This window comes from Balaenoptera musculus, chromosome 9 (assembly GCF_009873245.2).
Source record: "Balaenoptera musculus isolate JJ_BM4_2016_0621 chromosome 9, mBalMus1.pri.v3, whole genome shotgun sequence".
NCBI lineage: Eukaryota > Metazoa > Chordata > Mammalia > Artiodactyla > Balaenopteridae > Balaenoptera > Balaenoptera musculus.
This window is the reverse complement of record NC_045793.1, coordinates 15,519,763-15,538,879: the sequence shown is the minus strand read 5'-3', so window position 1 is coordinate 15,538,879 and position 19,117 is coordinate 15,519,763. Positions and strand designations below refer to the sequence as shown.

At 42.1% G+C, this 19,117-nt stretch overlaps 1 protein-coding gene across 2 annotated transcripts in view; it reads right to left on the bottom strand.

The window, feature by feature from the left end:
• KIAA1549 (KIAA1549 ortholog) overlaps positions 1 to 19,117 on the bottom strand; it is a 147,115-nt gene that overhangs the window by 77,302 nt on the left and 50,696 nt on the right. For both annotated transcript variants that reach the window (XM_036863857.1, XM_036863858.1), the window contains exons 2-6: positions 7,886 to 10,591; positions 6,706 to 6,794; positions 5,470 to 5,647; positions 3,460 to 3,590; positions 931 to 1,114 (exon numbers count right to left, since the gene is read on the bottom strand). In XM_036863857.1, coding sequence (XP_036719752.1) covers positions 931 to 1,114; positions 3,460 to 3,590; positions 5,470 to 5,647; positions 6,706 to 6,794; positions 7,886 to 10,591 — 3,288 coding nt within the window. The remainder of the gene's footprint in view (positions 1 to 930; positions 1,115 to 3,459; positions 3,591 to 5,469; positions 5,648 to 6,705; positions 6,795 to 7,885; positions 10,592 to 19,117) is intronic.

Sequence of the window (19,117 nt, the reverse complement as noted above, 5' to 3'; positions counted from 1 at the left end):
GAGGAAGAGGGAGAAAAAGAAAGAAAGGGCTTACTCAAGTAACACGATGGGACACTACTTCACAGAGAGCTCACCCATAAGTTCCCCTTGAAATGTCATTGTTCCAGAGCAATGAATTTTTCACACCGTGCTCCTCAGAGCCCTGGAATTTCCCAGCAATGACTCAGGCAGGGTAAAGTGACAATCTTCTATCTATCACTGAAAGTTGCTATTTGTAAATAACAATTTTACCCCTGTCTACTTCTGCATTTACAAGTTATTCCTTTCCATTTAATTAACAGTACACGAAAATACGACAAGAATCATTAAACCTTCTGGCTGCTCCATTCTGAAAAAGAATTTGATATCTTTTTTGCCTGACTTCAACTCTGGAATCTACTGTATTTGGGGTGGAATCTACTGTATTTTAAACGTTTTGAAGTAAACATTTCCCCTACCTCCACTCCATTTGTACTGTGAATTAAATCGCTTCCACCAGGAAGGAAGGTTTTGTTTGTTTTCATTTCTGTTTCTTTTTTCTTTTTAAGTGTACACACAGTGAACCTCACTCCTTCTGGTGTACAGTTTTATGGGTTTTGACAAATGCATGGACATGTGGAACCACCACCACAATAAAAATACAAGACATTCCCATCACCCCCCTGAAAATTGCTTTCCTCACATCCTTCACCCCTGGAAACCAAAAATCTGTTCTCAGTCTCTCTGGTTTCACCTTTTCCAGAACCGGTATAATCTTTGATAGTGCCCTTGGCTCTCTAAAGAGAATAATAAAGCAAGCCCAGTGGGAGAGGAGGGTTCTGGAGGCCCACCCTGGCATGATCTGAGAAGCTCCAATTTATAGTCCAGATTTCTGTTAGCTATTTTATTTGAAAAGAAGAGGTCCGCCAACACGAGCACTCGCAGCCACGTCCCCAGCAGAGCAGCACTCACGTTCGGCAATCTGCAGCACTGGGTATCCCAGGTAGAAACTGAACTCCACCACGCTCAAGTTCCTTAGCATTTCGCTCACTTCAGACCCATTCAGAAACCCCTGCGAGCCTCTGACAGCAAAGACGATGTTCACTGGGCCCCGGCGAGGAGCCAGCCTTGAAGACCCCACAGTGATATTCAAGATCTGAAAGAAAGAAATCAGAATAAGCTTCTAAAATAAATTAAAATGTCTAGCCAAAAGCCTGACTATGATTTTGCTCTCACAATTTCCCTCACCAAGTTTTTTTTAAAGGAGCATTTTTAAAGGAAGAGTAATTGGCTTCACAACCTGGTTCCCTTTTGTAATACTCTTAAACCCTTAGTTTATTGAAAATGTTTTTTACATTAAGTGGGAAACTGAGCACATGTATTTATAGTCCCTCCCCTTTTCTTTCCCACCCCAAATCCCACTGAAATAACAACAAGATGAACAAAGGGGAATAAATCCACAACAGCACTGAGAACGGAAGAAAACCAGAGATTCTGTCAAACTACTGAAAGATGGAGAGAGGGTGGGATCATGTTGATACAAACCAGAACGGAGGGAACCGAGACCCCAAACACACACAGGCACAGACCACAGTAGACTGAGAGTGGTCTCCCTCAGGGGCCCCAGAAGGCCTCCATGGCAGAGATCTGCAGGAGCTGAGACTAGGGTGGGCTGCGGGACCGTGATCCGGGTCACTAATTAAACACTGAGTGCCAACAGCTGAGTCGGTTGTCTCCCTCCCTTCTCCCTTCCAACTTCACACCCAGGCCAACTCAGAAGCATTAGCAGCTCCACCTTCACCCCAGGAACCCGAAGAACTGCTCCCTGAGGAAGATGAGCTCCCTGCCTGAGAGGACCGAAGACCCACTGTGGCGTGGCCCCCTAGGCAGGAAGGTGGGTGGAGTTAACCGCAGTGCACACAAGAGACAAAGAAAGAAAGAGAGTGAGAGAAAGAGCAGCTCTGCCACGAAAAACACACTAACTCGCTCCATCCCCAGGGTACAACCTCCTCATCTCACACGGTGGGCAGGGGTGCCCACGCTGCCTGTCCGTGACCACACGTTGCCTGGTACCCAGGGCTCCAGTGAATCCTCCCATCAGGAGACAAGGCTTATGTATATGTAGACACAGACTCCACAGCTGAAGTGGAAAGATGAACAAGGTGCCAAAACTAACCACCTGCTTCCTCATTCCTAGAGACAGCCAGCAATGGTCCACAGGTGATTACAGAAACCTAACAGCACTAAAGTGAAGGACCAAGATCAACACAGAGCAATGGCAAAGAATGCAGAGAAAACAGAGACAACTTAGTACATGGAAGACAACATATTAAAAATACTAATTAATGTCTCCAGAAACTTTCAAGGAAATATCGTATCATCATTCAAGATAATCCTGCATCATAACAGGAAAGGTTGCAATGAAAAAAGAGCAAATAAAAATGAAAAAAAAATGATGGCTAAAAGAAAATTCAATAGAGGGACTGAATAACATAATGAACACAGCTGAAGACTAAATTAATAACTTAGAGGACAAGGTTTAGAAATCTGTAAAAATAGGGAATTTAAAAAAGAAATGGAAAAAATAAGAAATATGGAGGGTGAATCCAGGATCACCAAAATCTACTTAAAATGAATTTGAGAAAGAGAGAACAAAGAATGTGGAGGGATAAATATCAAAGAAATGTAAAAACATCAGCAGTTTCCACGTAATACATACAAAACCTATCCTTTGATTAGTAGCTATGTTTTTAGAGTGAAGAACTGCATTTCATGGTATTCCATGAAACAAAATTCCATAATATGAAACACTAGTGTATTTAGCCATTTCCCCCATTGGATATTTAAGTTGATACTTAAAGTTGATATTTAAGTTCTTTTCTGGAACATTCTTGCATTTCCTACATAGGCTCATCTCTCTTCAGCTCACCGTATCTGAACTCCCTGGTTACTGGGGCTCCTCTACAATGTTCAAATATACTTAGACTATTCATGCTCTGTGGACTCGATATGGCCATGGAAAGAGACGATTTCTAATCCATGTGAACTAAATCTCCTCTGCTGGAGGGAATTAGTAAGAGTTAAGTGTGTCTTAAACAAAACATTATGAAACTAGTTCCTCTTTAATGGTATTTTTTTTTTTTTTTTAAGAAATTCACGTTCTTTTATTTATTTATTTATGACTGTGTTGGGTCTTCGTTTCTATGTGAGGGCTTTCTCTAGTTGCGGCAAGTGGGGACCACTCTTCATCGCGGTGCACGGGCCTCTCACTATCGTGGCCTCTCTTGTTGCGGAGCCCAGGCTCCAGACGCGCAGGCTCAGTAATTGTGGCTCACGGGCCCAGTTGCTCCGTGGCATGTGGGATCTTCCCAGACCAGGGCTCGAACCCGTGTCCCCTGCATTGGCAGGCAGATTCTCAACCACTGCGCCACCAGGGAAGCCCGAAACTAGTTCCTCTTTAAAAGAGAAAGCATCTTGTTCTGCATTCGATGTTATTCTCACCTGCACCGTGAGGTTATACGTGCCCTGGTGGTGTTTTCTCACTTCAGAGAGAGCTATCATCAGGCCTTTCTCGATGCGCTGGGTGAAGTTGCAGAAGCCCGTATCCACACTCTGAGGCACAAACTGCAGTACTGAAAAGAAGGACAGTATCACAGTCCCGTGAACAAGGTGTTTCTTTAGTATTAAGTAATGAGGAGAGGGACAAAATAGTGTGTAAATCAAGGAACTCTGATCCATAGTACAGGATTAAGTACTATGATGTGTTATTATTTTTTAATTGAGGTATAGTTGATGTACATTATTATATAAGTTTCAGGTGTATAACACAGTGATTCACAATTTTTAAAGGTTATACTCCATCCAGAGTTATTATAAAATATTGGCTATATTCCCTGTATTGTACAATATATCCTTGAAGCTTATTTATTTTATACATAGTAGTTTGTACCTCTTAATCCCCTACCCCTATATTGCCCCTCCCCCCATGCCTCTCTCCACTGGTAACCACTAGTTTGTTCTCTATATCTATGAGTCTGTTTCTTTTTTGTTATATTCACTAGCTTGTTTTATTTTTTAGATTCCACATATAAGTGATATCATACAGTATTTGTCTTTGTCTGACATATTTCACTTAGTATAATACACTCTAAGTCCATCCATGTTGCTACAAATGGCAAAATTTTCATTCTTTTCTTATGGCTTAGTAGTATCCCATTGTGTGTGTGTGTGTGAGTGTGTGTGTGTGTGTGTGTGTGTGTGTGTGTGTACCACATCTTCTTTATCCATTCATCTGCTGAGGGGCACTTGGGTTGCTTCCATGTCTTGCCAACTATAAATAATGCTGCTATGAACACTGGGGTGCATGTATCTTTTCAAATTAGTGTTTTCTTTTTTTTTGGATACATACCCAAGAGTGGAACTGCTGGGTCATATGGTAGTTCTATTTTTAGTTTTTCGAGAAACCTTCATTCTGTTTTCCATAGTGGCTGCACCAATTTACATTCCTACCAACAGTGTACGAGGGTCTATGATGTGTTATTTATATGTATCATATCATGGAAACGTAGAAAGCCAACTGTACCAAATGACTACACGCAAGGTGAAGGTGACTTGTATCACTTTAAAATGGAAAAATATCTAAGATAATAATTGGAGCATCAAAAGATGCAACACTGAAACATTTCAAATAGAAATAAATTCATTAGAGATGAATTCTTAAGTATTTATGGGTGAAACCACATGATACCTGGTATTGTTTTAAAACACCCTAGCTTCCTCAAAAAAAGTTTGTGTGAGATAGATGAAACAAAATTGGGAAAATGTTGATAATTTTTAAAGTTTGTACGGGCATAGGTGGACTAAATATGGTATTCTCTCTGCTTTTGTATATGTTTAAAAATGTCCATAATAAAAAGTTAAATGAGGGGACTTCCCTGGCGGTCCAGTGGTTAAGACTCCACGCTTCCACTGCAGGGGGCATGGGTTCGATCCCTGGTCGGGGAACTAAGATGCCACATGCCGTGCAGCAAGGCCAAAAAAAAAAGTTAAATGACATTAAGGAGTCACTGTTAATTTTAGGGGGTGTGATAATGATACTGTGGACAGATGTATGTGTATGTATGCACGTATATGTATGTATGTGTATATGTTATGTGTGTGTGTATATATGTTTAACAGTCCTAGCTTTTAGAAGCATAGGCTGAAATATTTATGAATGAGACGACATGATGCCATATCAAAATAACATGAGAGGAGGGAGTGTCGATGGGGGTGTAGATGTAACAAAAGTGGCTAGGAGTTGAAAATTGTTGAAGCCATACAATAAGTACCTGCGGGTGCACTAAACTATTCTGTGTATTTTTGCATATGCTGGAAATTCTCCATAATTATAAAGTTTTTTGAAATTTAAATAACAAATTTTAACATAATCCTCCCCAAATTATTTTGAAACACAAAAAATAAAGTGAAATTCTATTTACAAATCAAAACAACTATGCTCAATTTTCTTACCCGTTTGAACTTGGAACCTGGACTCTGGCATAAGGAAGGAGGGTTTCACAGCCAAGATTAAAGGAGTCTGGTCACGAACAAGTTTACTATTTATAAGTACATTTATGACTGATATTGCTGTGTAAACGAAGGGACCAGATGTTACCAGAAAAGTGAAGTCAGCGAACAGTTCATAAACCTATGAAAATAAAAAATGCAAAAGATGATAATTATTATAATTCAAACTTAAAGGAAATCATACTGAGTAGAAAAAAAAGTTAAAAAAATAAATAGTTTTAAATGAAGGGGTATTGCTTCAGAGATAATTAAAATTTTATTTTAGTTATGCCTCTTACATATCTGTCAACTTTCTCAAAAACAGCACAAAATTACAAGAGCAAGGACAGTGAAAAAGAAGAAGAGTCAATAATATGAACTGAATAAGGAATTAAGGAGAATTCAAGGTGTTTTACTGTACTTACCCCCCATAAAAAGGAGCACTTACTCTACTAAGTAGAGCTGTCCAAAAGAAACATGTGAGCCACATATGCGATTTTTAAATTTCTAGTGGCCACATTAAAAAAATATAAAAAGAAACAGGTGAAATTAATTTTAAAAACATTTTACTTAAGCCAATATATCTGACATGTCATTTCCATTGTAGGCAATGCAAAAAATTATTGAGCTATTTTACATTCCTTTTTGCACTAAGTCTTTGAAATCTGGTGTGTATTTTGCACTGACAGCACATCTCACTTGGAACAAGCCCCATTTCACATGCTCAACAGCCACACGTGGCTCGTGGCTCTGTTCAGGATGGTGCAGGCCTAGAGCGGGGCTTTCTGAGCTTATCAGGAGAGAGAAGGCACCGGCAGACGTCCAGCAAAAAACATGTAGAAATCTATCTCTATCTCACTCGATGTACAGAAACATACATACGCACTCACTCTAAACTCTAATCCAAGCCCTTCCGTGTAAATAAAGGGAAGCGAGATCATTAGGTCATCACCCCAAACTCTGCTCTTAGAGCCCTTTGTTCCAGCTCTGCCAGCACATCCCCGTGATGGACTAAACCTGGCCTCATCTGGGGTCAGAAGGGGCTTCCCTGGAGAAGCAATGTTTGAGCAGAGATCCAAAGGACGAGTAGGTGTCCACCAGGAGAAGGGAGGGGAGAGAGGAAAGCACATGTCCCATTCCCATTATGATGTGCATTTGACTTGGACTCCCCCACCAGACTTCCCTGCCGCAGGCACCCACCTTGAGCTCCACCACACGGTTGAAGTGGCTCCTCAACACCTCTTTGATGGACATAATGATGTACTCCTGCACAGCTCTGCGGGCCAGCACTGCAAATTAGTTCAGTGTCATTATGAATAGCAGAGGATCCACGGCCCTCCACGGTCTCAGCACGGAGAAAAAAGACCCAGTGCATTCTCCTCCCTCCTCCCCTCCACCTGCCCTGTCCGTCCGCTGCATTCCTGCTCCACCTCTCCTGCCATCTTCTCCCCCTTCTTCCTTTCTGTCCCCCATCCCCATCGACACCCATACAGAGAGCCAGGTTACTGATCAACCACATGCTGTACATATTAACAGGGCACCGACTTTATGCGCAACTTGCCACTTCTCAGGAGGAACAAGTGGGAGAGTCTGATCAAGGGGCCACAGTCACCAGACTTGTTCAGACATGACATCAAAGGTATTCCAGTTTCATGTGACTAAAGCAGCCGGCAGCTGCAAGGGAAGCTGCTGCCTGTCGGCTGGTGACTCGGACTGCAGGCTGGGGAGAAGGTCGAAGTCTGTGACCCAGTTCAGAGGATACTGAGCCACTCCATGTTCCTCCGCTCCAAGTGACATTTACAGGACTATATAAGAACAAAGTGCCCCCTCTTTTCCAGGAAAAGTCAGAACAGTAAATTAGTAAGAAATTACAACGGTGGCCCTTACACATTTGCCCAACTAACTGCTTGAACGAAACGTGAAGGCGTTTTGCTTTAACCGTGTCATCTACGCATCCAATGGGTTATGAGCTCCAAAGACAAACATCCTAGCACACATTTCTAAGGCTCCTTTAAATCTTTCCTTTGTTTTCATTGCTACTAATTTGTAATATTTTGTGGGCGCTTCTTATATGCTGGGCACTGGGTTAAATATTTTATATGCATTAATGCATTTAAATCTTTACAATAACCCAAAGAAGTAGGTGCCACCATCATCCCTGTTTAATAGTTGAGGAAACTGAGGCTTAGAGAAGCCTAACTGTCTAACTGTCCGGAGGACTCAGGGGAGCTGGCAAAGGAGTGAAGCCTACAACCCAGGAGTCGTCTGGGTCCAAAGCCCACACTCTTTGCCACGATGCTGCACATCACATGAGCATTTCGTATCAACACCTTTGGAAGATCACCCCAACCAAGAGAAGTGAGGCGAAGCCGGGCCTTACCAGTTGTGATCAAATAGGCATCGGGAACCGTGATATCACACACATACGGCGACTTGGTGGTGACCAGCGCTGGAGTATGAACCGTCGCTTTGGGAGCCGGGGTGGTCGCGGGGTGAAGGGATGGCGGGGGGAGAACCGTGCCGCCCTCATGGCGATTCTGACTCACGGTTCTGCTGTTCAGGGTGGTGTGAACAGAATTCTCAGGGGCAGCACCGGTGTCAGATGTGCTCAGCTCAGTGGAGGTGTTCCTCGGTAAACCTGTGGGTGTGAACGATGGGCCACGCGTACCATCCGGCTCTGCAGACAGAGGCGAGCGGATCACCTCAGGAAGAAACGAGGATGCTGATGGCAGGTACCCAGTGCTGGCCACCACTGTGGTGACAGGGATGACTTCAGAGAAAGAGGGTAAGACGGACGTGGGATTGTTCATAGCACTGACACCACCATCAGAAGGTGTCAGGGTTGAAAAGACAGAAGATTCCGTTAAAACGGGTGTAGTAGGAACGGCAGTCAAAAGTGATGTTAAGTGAGTTTCAGCAGTCAAAATGGGCTCAGAACTGGAGGGCACCAGTGTGGGGACTGCAGATTCATGGGACATGAGTGAAAACTCAAAATAGGAGGTAGCTGCAGTGAAAGCTGAGGTAAAATGAGCTCCAGCATCTGTGAGTGACACTGTGGGTGCTTCAGAAAACTTTGGAGAACTGGAGGGAAAGCTAGAGAGTAGTGACATTTCAGAGTAACTAGGGAGAAAAGTGAAGGTGCTTAAAAGAAGGTCTGAGCTTGGCCAGAGCTGAGAAAACTCAAGGTTTGTGGAATTGGGAACAGAAAGCTGAGGTGACCGAGAATTGGTAGAGTTGGTCAACGGAAGTGTCTCAACCAAGGTAGAAAATGCCTGAGAAATGAAGGTGGACAGATCACTTGACCTCGGAGACGGAGAAGCAAGTACTTCTGAAGATGGAGAGACCCAGCTGCTGAATTCCAGTGGTGGAGTGGAGAAAAAGCTGGATGTAAAATCCCAAATACTTGCACTTTCACGCTGGGAAAAACTGGCAGGTTCTCGGTCAGGGAAAAGCGAAGGCTGTGCCGACAGGTCCAAACTGTAAGACGTAAGAAGACCTGGGCCTCTGACAGCAAGCGATGGTGTGTTTTTGTTTGCTGTGATGGGGAAAGAAGAGTCAAGGAGAGCACCTGGGGTGACCGAGGAAAGCACGGCTGTCACACTGGATGGCATTACTTGAGTTTCGGCGACAGAGGAGGAGCGAAAAGCAGCAGCGTCAAGTGACACAGGCACAGAGAGGTGGCCCTGGGGAGGGGACACTTGTGCGGTCATAACACTACTCATTTCCCCCTCAGCTGAAATACCGACGCTCGTTGCTGAGATTTCCACAGATGGAGAAGAGAGGGGAACCATCGGTCTTGAGGGGAAAAGTGTATGAAATTCTTGAGGGCCTTCGTCAAATTCAGAGAAGTCCACTGTGACACTGCTCAGTGGAGAGATGCTGCCCACTTCTGAGGGCCTTGAGAGGGTCGGGGACAGGGTCTCAGCACCATCCCCTGAGCCCACGTCCTTCTCCGTGAGGCTCGATGACAGCACGTACCGAGGCGACACCGCAGTGCAGGACACGCACCACGTGTACGGTCTGAACGAAGACACTGGGCTCCAGACGTGAGTGTCACCCGCACGACTTGGGGCCGCTGAATGGCCAGGCAATTCTGATGCCTCACTGGAGCTGGCGGGAAGACAGGGGTTATATGAAACACCGGCTGATTGAGTAGAGAACAATCCAGACGCAAGAGGAGTTGAAAACAAAGCCAAATGTGCACTGCTGCTGCCAAAGGCAAGGGCCATCTGGGACAGAGCTGCAGAGCGGTGTGTGCCTGGAGAGACGGTTTCATCCAGACTTCCACCCAAAGCAGCAGTCACGTCAGAGTATCTGTCTGTACCTGCGGCCAGAGCATCCTCTGGAGGCGGTGAGACCTGCCCGGACAGGGGAGGAGGCTGCCGAGTGACACCATCATGTGGCGGTCGAGGCTCAGAATACTGCGAGCTGAGAAGGAAGGTTTCTGCACCCTCTACTCCCGAAGCCATGATCTCCGGCAAAGTCCTACTTGAAACGTGCCCGTAAGTGTCAGTAGGATAAAACACCAAGTTCCTACTAGGAGTTGGAATTATGCCCTTGGAAGTGGGAAAAGCTGACAGAAAAGCACTGAAATGATTGGGGGATTCAGCAGACATTGTTGGTTGTTGCACTGTGTTTTGCCAGGCTGATGTCACTTCTTCATCTTGTAAAGAAATGATGGGTAACGATGGAGTCGGCACGGAGTCTAACGTTTCTTTGAGCAGCCCTGGCAGACTGTGTGAGACGTATCGTATGGGAGAAACCACGCGGGAAGTGGTCCAGGAAGTCTCTGGCAAAAAGTTATCCATTTCATCATCATCTATGACCTCGTTGCTCGTCACGGACACATAATTTGCCACAAAGATGCTGTGATCTGCTGTACTTTGGGTCCATTTTCCTTGCTTAAAAAAGTTTGTATCAAAAGTACTGGGGGATGGAGATGATCTGACGTGGAGAGAACTGCTCTGCTGGGACCCTGGAGCGGCTTCTGTTAAGGCCACGTGTGCAGTGCTGTGCACGGCGCTTTCCCTTGGCGTGAACTCCAAGGAGGATAAAGAAAGGTTGTGCTGTTCCAGAGGGAGCTCATCTACAAAGAAAGTAACAGCTGAGTTTAGCTGCAAGGCAATGAAAGTCATACTGCTAACATTTTGTTTCAGATATAAAAATATCCTCAATCAACAGATATCCACTCACTGTGAACAGCCACGATTCACAGTTAGACATTAAACAACCAACTGGAAGTCAGAAATTGCCACAGTTACTGTCAGCATAATACCTGCGAATAGTCGTAAATGTGAGCACCACTTTTACTTAAGGGTGTGTGTGTGTGTGTGTGTGTGTGTGTGTGTGTACACACTGACATGTTTCTCTTACTTTCTAACAACACCACAGAATACTGTAAATGGAAGAGGCCTTACAGGCCTGTCTTGTCTGTTCTCTCTCATTTATCACATGAGAAAGAGAGGTTCAGAGAAGGTAACTAAATCAATTACATGATCACCCGGACAGAGGTGGAGCTAGAATCTGCACATAAGCCTGCCTTGACTCCCAAGCGCATGTCCTTTTTCTTCCATAAGAGTTGGCTCTTACGAGAAATGATCACGACCACTCTGACAGCATCACTCACTACCCAGGGAAGAGGGTTCAGCAGTTTCCTAGTTATATGTTATAACTATAAGGTTATAGGACCTTCCACATCCAGACCTCAGACTACCTCCAGGCTCACCTCTCATCATTCCCTGCTCCACTCTCACACCTTCCCAATGATGCTCTGGCCGAATGAGCTACCCAGATTCTCTGTGGCTTGGTGTTTTGCACATTCTTCTCTGCCTGGGATGCCCTTCCCAGGCTCTCCACCTGGATTACTCCTACCGGCCCTGCAGATGCAGCACAGATACTACCTCCCTCCTCAATACTCCAAAGCTGGGTGAGTGCCTTTCCCTAGGCTCTACCTGTCACATCCCTGATCGTGCCCCACTGAAATGAACTGTCTGCTCATTATACTCTGAGATTCTTGAGGACAGAAACTGTTGATCTGTTACCCCAGTGCCTAGCACAGTGAGTGACATATACTAAGAGCTCGATAAACATCTGTTAAGTGAATGAATAAATCAATGAATGAATGAATGGTGTCTGAGGACCAAGTTCTGATATGTGCCAAAAGCATCCCATCATCCTCTCAAACTTTCATATTCTTCATCCTTGTGACAGCTGTCACTATCATTTAAGTGGCTTAGGTATCTCCATCTGTAATTCAGGTACACTGTATAGAGAGGCAGGAAATGTGATGGCCCAGACCCCTGATGAAGGCCCAGGGCACAGGTCCTAGAGGAACACTGAAACAGAGAGCTTAGAGGGACACTGGACCAGACAGCCTGATGGTCAAGCATGACTGCAAAGTTACAAAACACATAAGAAATAAGGTATTATGAAAAAGAGTCAAGAGAAACCGCCCCCAAAAGTAAAAAGAAGAAACCCACACAAACAGTATCAGATCTGTAAAGACTTCAGATATTGGAATTATAGGATACATTTTTGAAAGTGTGTTTAATTCATTTAAAATAATAAAGAAGGGACTGAAAACATGAGTAAGGAGCAAGAGGCTATGAAAATGGTCAGAAAGATTTGAAAAACCAAAAGAATATTTGGAAATGAAACAATAATTAAAATTTTTAAACTCAATATACAATATGTAATAAACAATAAACAGCAATTTAGACACAGCTGAAGAGAGATTTAGTGAACTGGGGGACAGACCTGGAAATTACTCAGAATGTACCACAGAGAAACAAAAAGAGGAGAAACGTAAAAAAGAGAAGAGATATGAACACAGAATGAGTCCAACACATATTTGATCAAAGTTTTAAAAAACAATAATGGAGGGAATTGGGCAGAGACAATATTCAAAGAGACAGTGCTAAGAACTGTCCAAAACAGTAAGAGACATGAATCCTTGAATTCAGGAAGAAAAAGAATCCCAAACCACGTGAATTTTTTTTTTAAAACCCATACCTATACACATGATGATACCACAGAACACCAAAGACAAAGAGAAATTGTACAGGCAGTCAGAGAAAAGGAATGGCAATTACACCATGAGATAACTACTTCACAGAACTAGGGGCCAATTCACAATGAAATAACATCCTCAAAGTGCTGAGAGAAGATACTGACATCTAGATTTGAATAAACAGCAATACTCTCCATTTGTTAAAAGAAGGACATTTTCAGATTTAAAAAAAGTGGTTATACCAACAGAAGTCTTTCTAAACAAGGATACATCAATACTTCAAAAGAAAAGGTAATTATCCCAGAGCGAAGATCTGAGAAGAAACAGAGAATAAACAAATGATAAAAATATGCTTAAATCTAAACAAACATTGATGGTATAAATGAACAATAATACTATGTAATTTGTAAGGTTACAAAAGACATAATATAGAGTTAAAATAGCTTGTTACATTGCACAGAAGCTGAAACGGGGGCGTCCAGAGGAATCTGTGACTCACTAGCAGAGATGAAAATCAAGAGTTAAGACAAAATTCTATGAACAGATTTTGTGTGTATACACCAAAATCTGTAAGTGATATTTAGTCATATATTTATATAGATGAAATATTTCTAGCTGGTTCCATTAGCATCTGAAAGTTACAAACTTACAGCAGATAGAAGCTGCTTACTTTATTTTTTATTGGCGTATAGTTGATTTACAATGTTGTGTTAGTTTCAGGTGTACAGCAAAGTGAATCATATATATATATATATATATATATATATATATATATATATATATATCCTCCTTTTTTTAGATTCTTTTCCCATATAGGTCTTTACAGAGTATTCAGTAGAGTTCCCTGTGCTATACAGTAGGTCCTTATTGTCTATTTTATATATAGTACTGTGTATGTATCAATCCCAATCTCCCAATTTATCTCTCTCCCCCCTGGTAACCATAAGTTTGTTTTTTACACCTGTAACTCTATTTCTGTCCTGTAGATAAGTTCATTTGTATGCTTTTCTTAGGTTCCACATATAAATGATATCATATGATATTTGTCTTTCTCTGTCTGACTTACTTCACTCAGTATGACAATCTCTAGGTCCATCCATGTTGGTGCAAATGGCATTATTTCGTTCTCTTTTATGGCTGAGTAATAGTCCATTGCATATATGTACCACATCTTCTTTATCCATTCCTCTGTTGACAGACATTTAGGTTGCTTCCATGTCCTGGCTATTGTAAATAGTGCTGCAGTGAATGCTGGGGTGCATGTATCTTTTCAAATTATGGTTTTCTCTGGATATATGCCCAGGAGTGAGATTGCTGGAACATATGGCACTCTATTTTTAGTTTTTTAAGGAACATCCATACTGTTCTCCATAGTGGCTGTACCAATTTACATCCCCACCAACAGTGTAGGAGGGTTCCCTTTTCTCCACACCCTCTTCAGCATTTATTGTTTGTAAATTTTTTTGATGATGGCCATTCCAACTGGCGTGAGGTAATACCTCATTGTAGTTTTGATTTGCATTTCTCTAATAACTAGTGATGTTGAGCATCTTTTCATGTGCTTCTGAGCTGTCAGTATGTCTTCTTTGGAGAAATGTCTATTTAGATCTTCTGCCCATTTTTTTGATTGGGTTGTTTGTTTTTTTGATATGGAGCTGCATGAGCGGTTTGTATATTTTGGAGATTAATTCCTTGTTGGTTGCTTCATTTGCAAATATTTTCTCCCATTCTGAGGGTTGTTTTTTAATTTTGTTTATAGGTTTTCTTTGCTGTGTAAAAGATTTTAAGTTTCATTAGGTCCCATTTGTTTATTTTTGTTTTTATTTCATTATCCTAGGAGGTGGATCTAAAAAGATCTTGCTGCAATTTATGTCAGAGTGTTCTGCCTATGTTTTCCCCTAAGAGTTTTATAGTATCCGGTCTTACATTTAGGTCTTTAATCCATTTTGAGTTTATTTTTGTGTATGGTTTTAGGGAATGTTCTAATTTCATTCATTTACATGAAGCTGTCCAGTTTTCCCAGCACCACTTATTGAAGAGACTGTCTTTTCTCCATTGTATATTCTTGCCTCCTTTGTCATAGATTAGGTGACAACAGGTGTGTGGGTTTATCTCTGGGCTTTCTATCTTGTTCCATTGATTTATATTTCTGTTTTTGTGCCAGTACCATACTGTCTTGATTAATGTAGCTTTGTAGTATAGTCTAAAGTCAGGGAGCCTGACTCTTCCAGCTCCAGGCTATTCGGGGTGTTTTGTGTCTCCATACAAATTTTAAGATTTGTTTGTTCTAGTTCTGTGAAATATGCCATTGGTAATTTGATAGGGATTGCATTGAATCTGTAGATCGCTTTGGGTAGTATAGTCATTTTTACAATATTGATTCTTCCAGTCCGAGAACATGGTATATCTCTGCATATTTTTGTGTCATCTTTTGTTTCTTTCATCAGTATCTTGTACTTTTCTGAGTACAGGTCTTTTGCCTCCTTAGGTAGGTTCATTCCTAGGTATTTTACTCTTTTTGATGCGATGGTAAATGGGATTGTGTCCTTGATTTCTCTTTCTGATCTTTCATTGTTAGTATACAGGAATGCAAGAGATTTCTGCGTATTAATTTTGTATCCTGCAACTTTACCAAATTCATTGATGAGCTTTAGTAGTTTTCTGGTAGCATCTTTAGGATTTTCTATGTATAGTATCATGTCATCTGTCAACAGTGACAGTTTTACTTCTTTTTCAATTTGGATTCCTTTTATCTTTTTCTTCTCTGATTGCTGTGGCTACGACTTCCAAAACTATGTTGAATAATAGTGACGAGCGTGGACATCCTTGTCTTATTCCTGATCTTAGAGGAAATGCTTTCAGTTTTTCACCACTGAAAATGATGTTTGCTGTGGGTTTGTCATATATGGCCTTTATTATGTTGAGGTAGGTTCCCTCTATGCCCACTTTCTGGAGAGGTTTTATCATAAATGGGTGTTGAATTTTGTCAAACATTTTCTGCATCTATTGAGATGATCATATTCCTTTTATTCTTCAATTTGTTGATGTGGTGTATCACACTGATTTGCAGATATTGAAAAATCCTTGCATCCTTGGGATAAATCCCACTTGATCATGGTGTATGATCCTTTTAATGTGTTGTTGGATTCAGTTTGCTAGTATTTTGTTGAGGATTTTTGCATCTATGTTCATCAGTGATACTGGCCTGTAGTTTTCTTTTTTTGTGACATTTTTGTCTGGTTTTGGTATCAGGGTGATGTTGGCCTCAGAAAATGAGCTTGGGAGTGTTCCTTCCTCTGAAATTTTTTGGAAGAGTTTCAGAAGGGTAGATGTTAGAAGCTGCTTACTTTAAAGGGTCACACTCCTTCATATGGAACATGACTTTTGAAAATGAATAGACAATAAAAGAAGAAAACCATTTCTCAGAGATTTTAGGTTATTTCATAGCAATATTATTAGGCATTGGTTGTCTTCCGTACAACCTGGCTCTAGGATTTCTTGTCTATGTGCTTTTACTATTTACCTGCCACATTCCAAGCATGGGTAAAAGTAAAAATGATACTTATTACAACTACAGTAAAGTAGCTGTTCTTCTCTACAGTAAAGGTTAAAAAGTTATAAATTTGAGAAATAATAAAATTACAATATGTACAACTATGTAGCATAAAGATTTTACAGTTTTCCTAAGAATAAATTATTTTATGTGTCTGTTTTAAAACTCTGCTATGATATGATTTATTTTGAAATACAAGACCTGAACAGAGAGCAAGATCCCTTTTAAAATGAATCACAAACATATTCGTAAGTGCACTGGAAAACTGCAAGAGATAAAATAGCAAAGAAAGGAGCGTTTAGTGGCTAATTTATGAGCCCAAGTATCTGATGCAAATTAGAATTCAATCAATTCTGCCTACAAAGGACAAGGAACAGGAAAGGCAAAGTGATCAAAAGAATGAAAAATTCTCCTAGCTAGTAAAACTGAGAAACAAAAACCTCTATTAAGAATTGTGAGGTTGGGCTTCCCTGGTGGCGCAGTGGTTGAGAATCTGCCTGCTAATGCAGGGGACACGGGTTCGAGCCCTGGTCTGGGAGATCCCACATGCCGCGGAGCGGCTGGGCCCGTGAGCCACAAATTACTGAGCCTGCGCGTCTGGAGCCTGTGCCCCGCAGCGGGAGGGGCCGCAATGGTGAGAGGCCCGCGCGCCGCGATGAAGAGCGGTCCCCGCACCGCGATGAAGAGTGGCCCCCACTTGCCGCAACTGGAGAAAGCCCTCGCGCGAACCGAAGACCCAGCACAGCCATAAATAAATAAATAAATAAATAAAAATTTAAAAAAAAAAAAAAAAAAAGAATTGTGAGGTGAGCCAAGCTGTGAAGGTTTTCTTCCCCCTCCTTTTGGCCAAGCCCCAGGAGAGAGAAATCAACTCTAAAGAGACAGCTGCTGAAATGCCATGGGAATCACTTCTGTAGTTAATTCAGGAAGAGGTTAGAAAACCCAGGTGAGTCTCTCCCGGCAGAAAAGGCTTCGGAGACTCTAATTTCAAGCCCTGGAGATCAATTTTCAAGCTCTCAAGCATTAGGGCAGACAAGAGTGAAAGGTTCTCTCTGTGACGACAGAGAGAAAGGAATGGGGATGATATATGCGTGATGGGGGATCTTGTTAAGATGCAGGCACTGTCCAGCAGGGCTGGGGTTGGGGGGTGGCCTCCGCTGAGCTTCTGCATGGCTCCCGGGGGGGCCATGCCTAACCACACTCTGAGTAGCAAGCACTAAGCCACTTTCTCCTGTATAGACGGTACGACACATACGTATCCAGTGCCGATCTTGTACCTCCTCCTTTGCTAGGTCCCTGCCATGCTATATGTAACAGAGCAGGAACTGCCCTGGTGCCATGCAGATTCACAGTGATTAAAAATTCACGAGACAAAACCGCAGACAGTACGACACCAAAGGTGAACCCCCAAAGTGACCTACAAACTGTGGGTGACAATGCTGTGTCAGCGCAGGTTCATTCGTTGTAACAATTGTACTGCTCTGGTGGGGATGTTAACAGTGGGGGAGGCTAAGCATGGGTGAGGGCAGGGAGTATATGGGAAATCGCTGTACCTTCCTCTCACTTTTGCTGTGAACCTAAAACTGCTCTTTAAAAAAAATGAAATCTTAAAAAAAAACAAAAAAAAAAACCATAAAACTTTTTTAAAAAAACTCATGAGGGAGATGTCTGTCTCTAGGAATGTTTTGGTCTCACTCCCAAAGCAGAATTCGGTGTCTTACTGATATTTACCCTTTTTGAAAGTCATATTTTTCCATCTGGAAATCTTCCCTAAATATAGTAGTCGATCATGGAATCATGAACTTTTCAAGCTGAATGGATCCTTTAAGACCTCAGCAATCCCCTCGCAATGCAAACGAGGCTCAGGGTTTAAGCTGACTTGCTCAAAATAGCATCAGGGCAGAGCCAGCTAGAAAGGCAGGTTCATAAGTCCTCAGTGGTTGAATGCTCTTCACACCACACCATGTTTAGTCACATCAGCCCATTTCATTAAGACTGCTAGTGAATAAATTACATTGAAAAACATGCTAAGTTATGTTATAAATGAGTTGAAAGCATATGCTAAATTCTGTGCTACCAAAACCTATGCAAGGCATGCTCTTTGAATTGTGAGGCCCCACCGTCCACATGGGATAGCTCACAGGTGCAGGCATGGGCGCTCAGAAAACAAAACATCCTCTGAGGGCTGGGCTGGAAAACCCAAGGGACAGCAGCATCAAAAACCTCTAAAGAGCTTTAATCCAAATAGAACCATTACTTTTGCTTCTCTGCTAAACTGTGGCGTTTTCAAAACATGATGAGTCATCTCAACTCTGTGGATATTAAGTCTACTACAAAACAAGAGCCCGCTTGAATTTCTAAGTGTTTAAAAACAAAAGTAGTCAGGGACTTCCCTGGTGGTCCAGTGGGTAAGACTCCATGCTCCCAATGCAGGGGGCCTGTGTTTGATCCCTGGTCGGGGAACTAGATCCTGCATGCATGCTGCAACTAAAACTCAGCATGCTGCAACTAAGAAGTCCACACGCTGCAACTAAGAAAGTCTGCATGCCGCAACAAAAGATCCCACATGAGGCAACTAAGAACCAGGGCAGCCAAAATAAGTAAATAAATACTAAAACAAACAAACAAAAGTAATCAGATAATTAAACCAATACCCAATTTGGCAAATCTTCAGCAACTTTTATCCTTCTAGTTCTCAGGTTGTCCGAAGTAGGATTTTAGTGCCATTATTAAAACCATCCTTCTCCTTTTCCTACTTTTCATTTTTATCTCCCTGGTTTAGAAAAGAGTGTCTCTCTTCTCATTCGTTCTCCAACCCTAACTGTATACTAAATACATTATACCAGGTTACTCTCTCCTCCAACTGGTACTGTTTTTATTATCAAATATCGAGTAGATAAGAGCTACTATTTATAAAGATATATTTATCAGGCAGTATATATAATAATATAAAGAACACCTGAGTTCCCATCACTCAGTTTAAGAAAATCAATATTACCCTTACTTCTGGCATCCCCCATGTACCCTTTCCCATCTCTTCCCTTCCCACT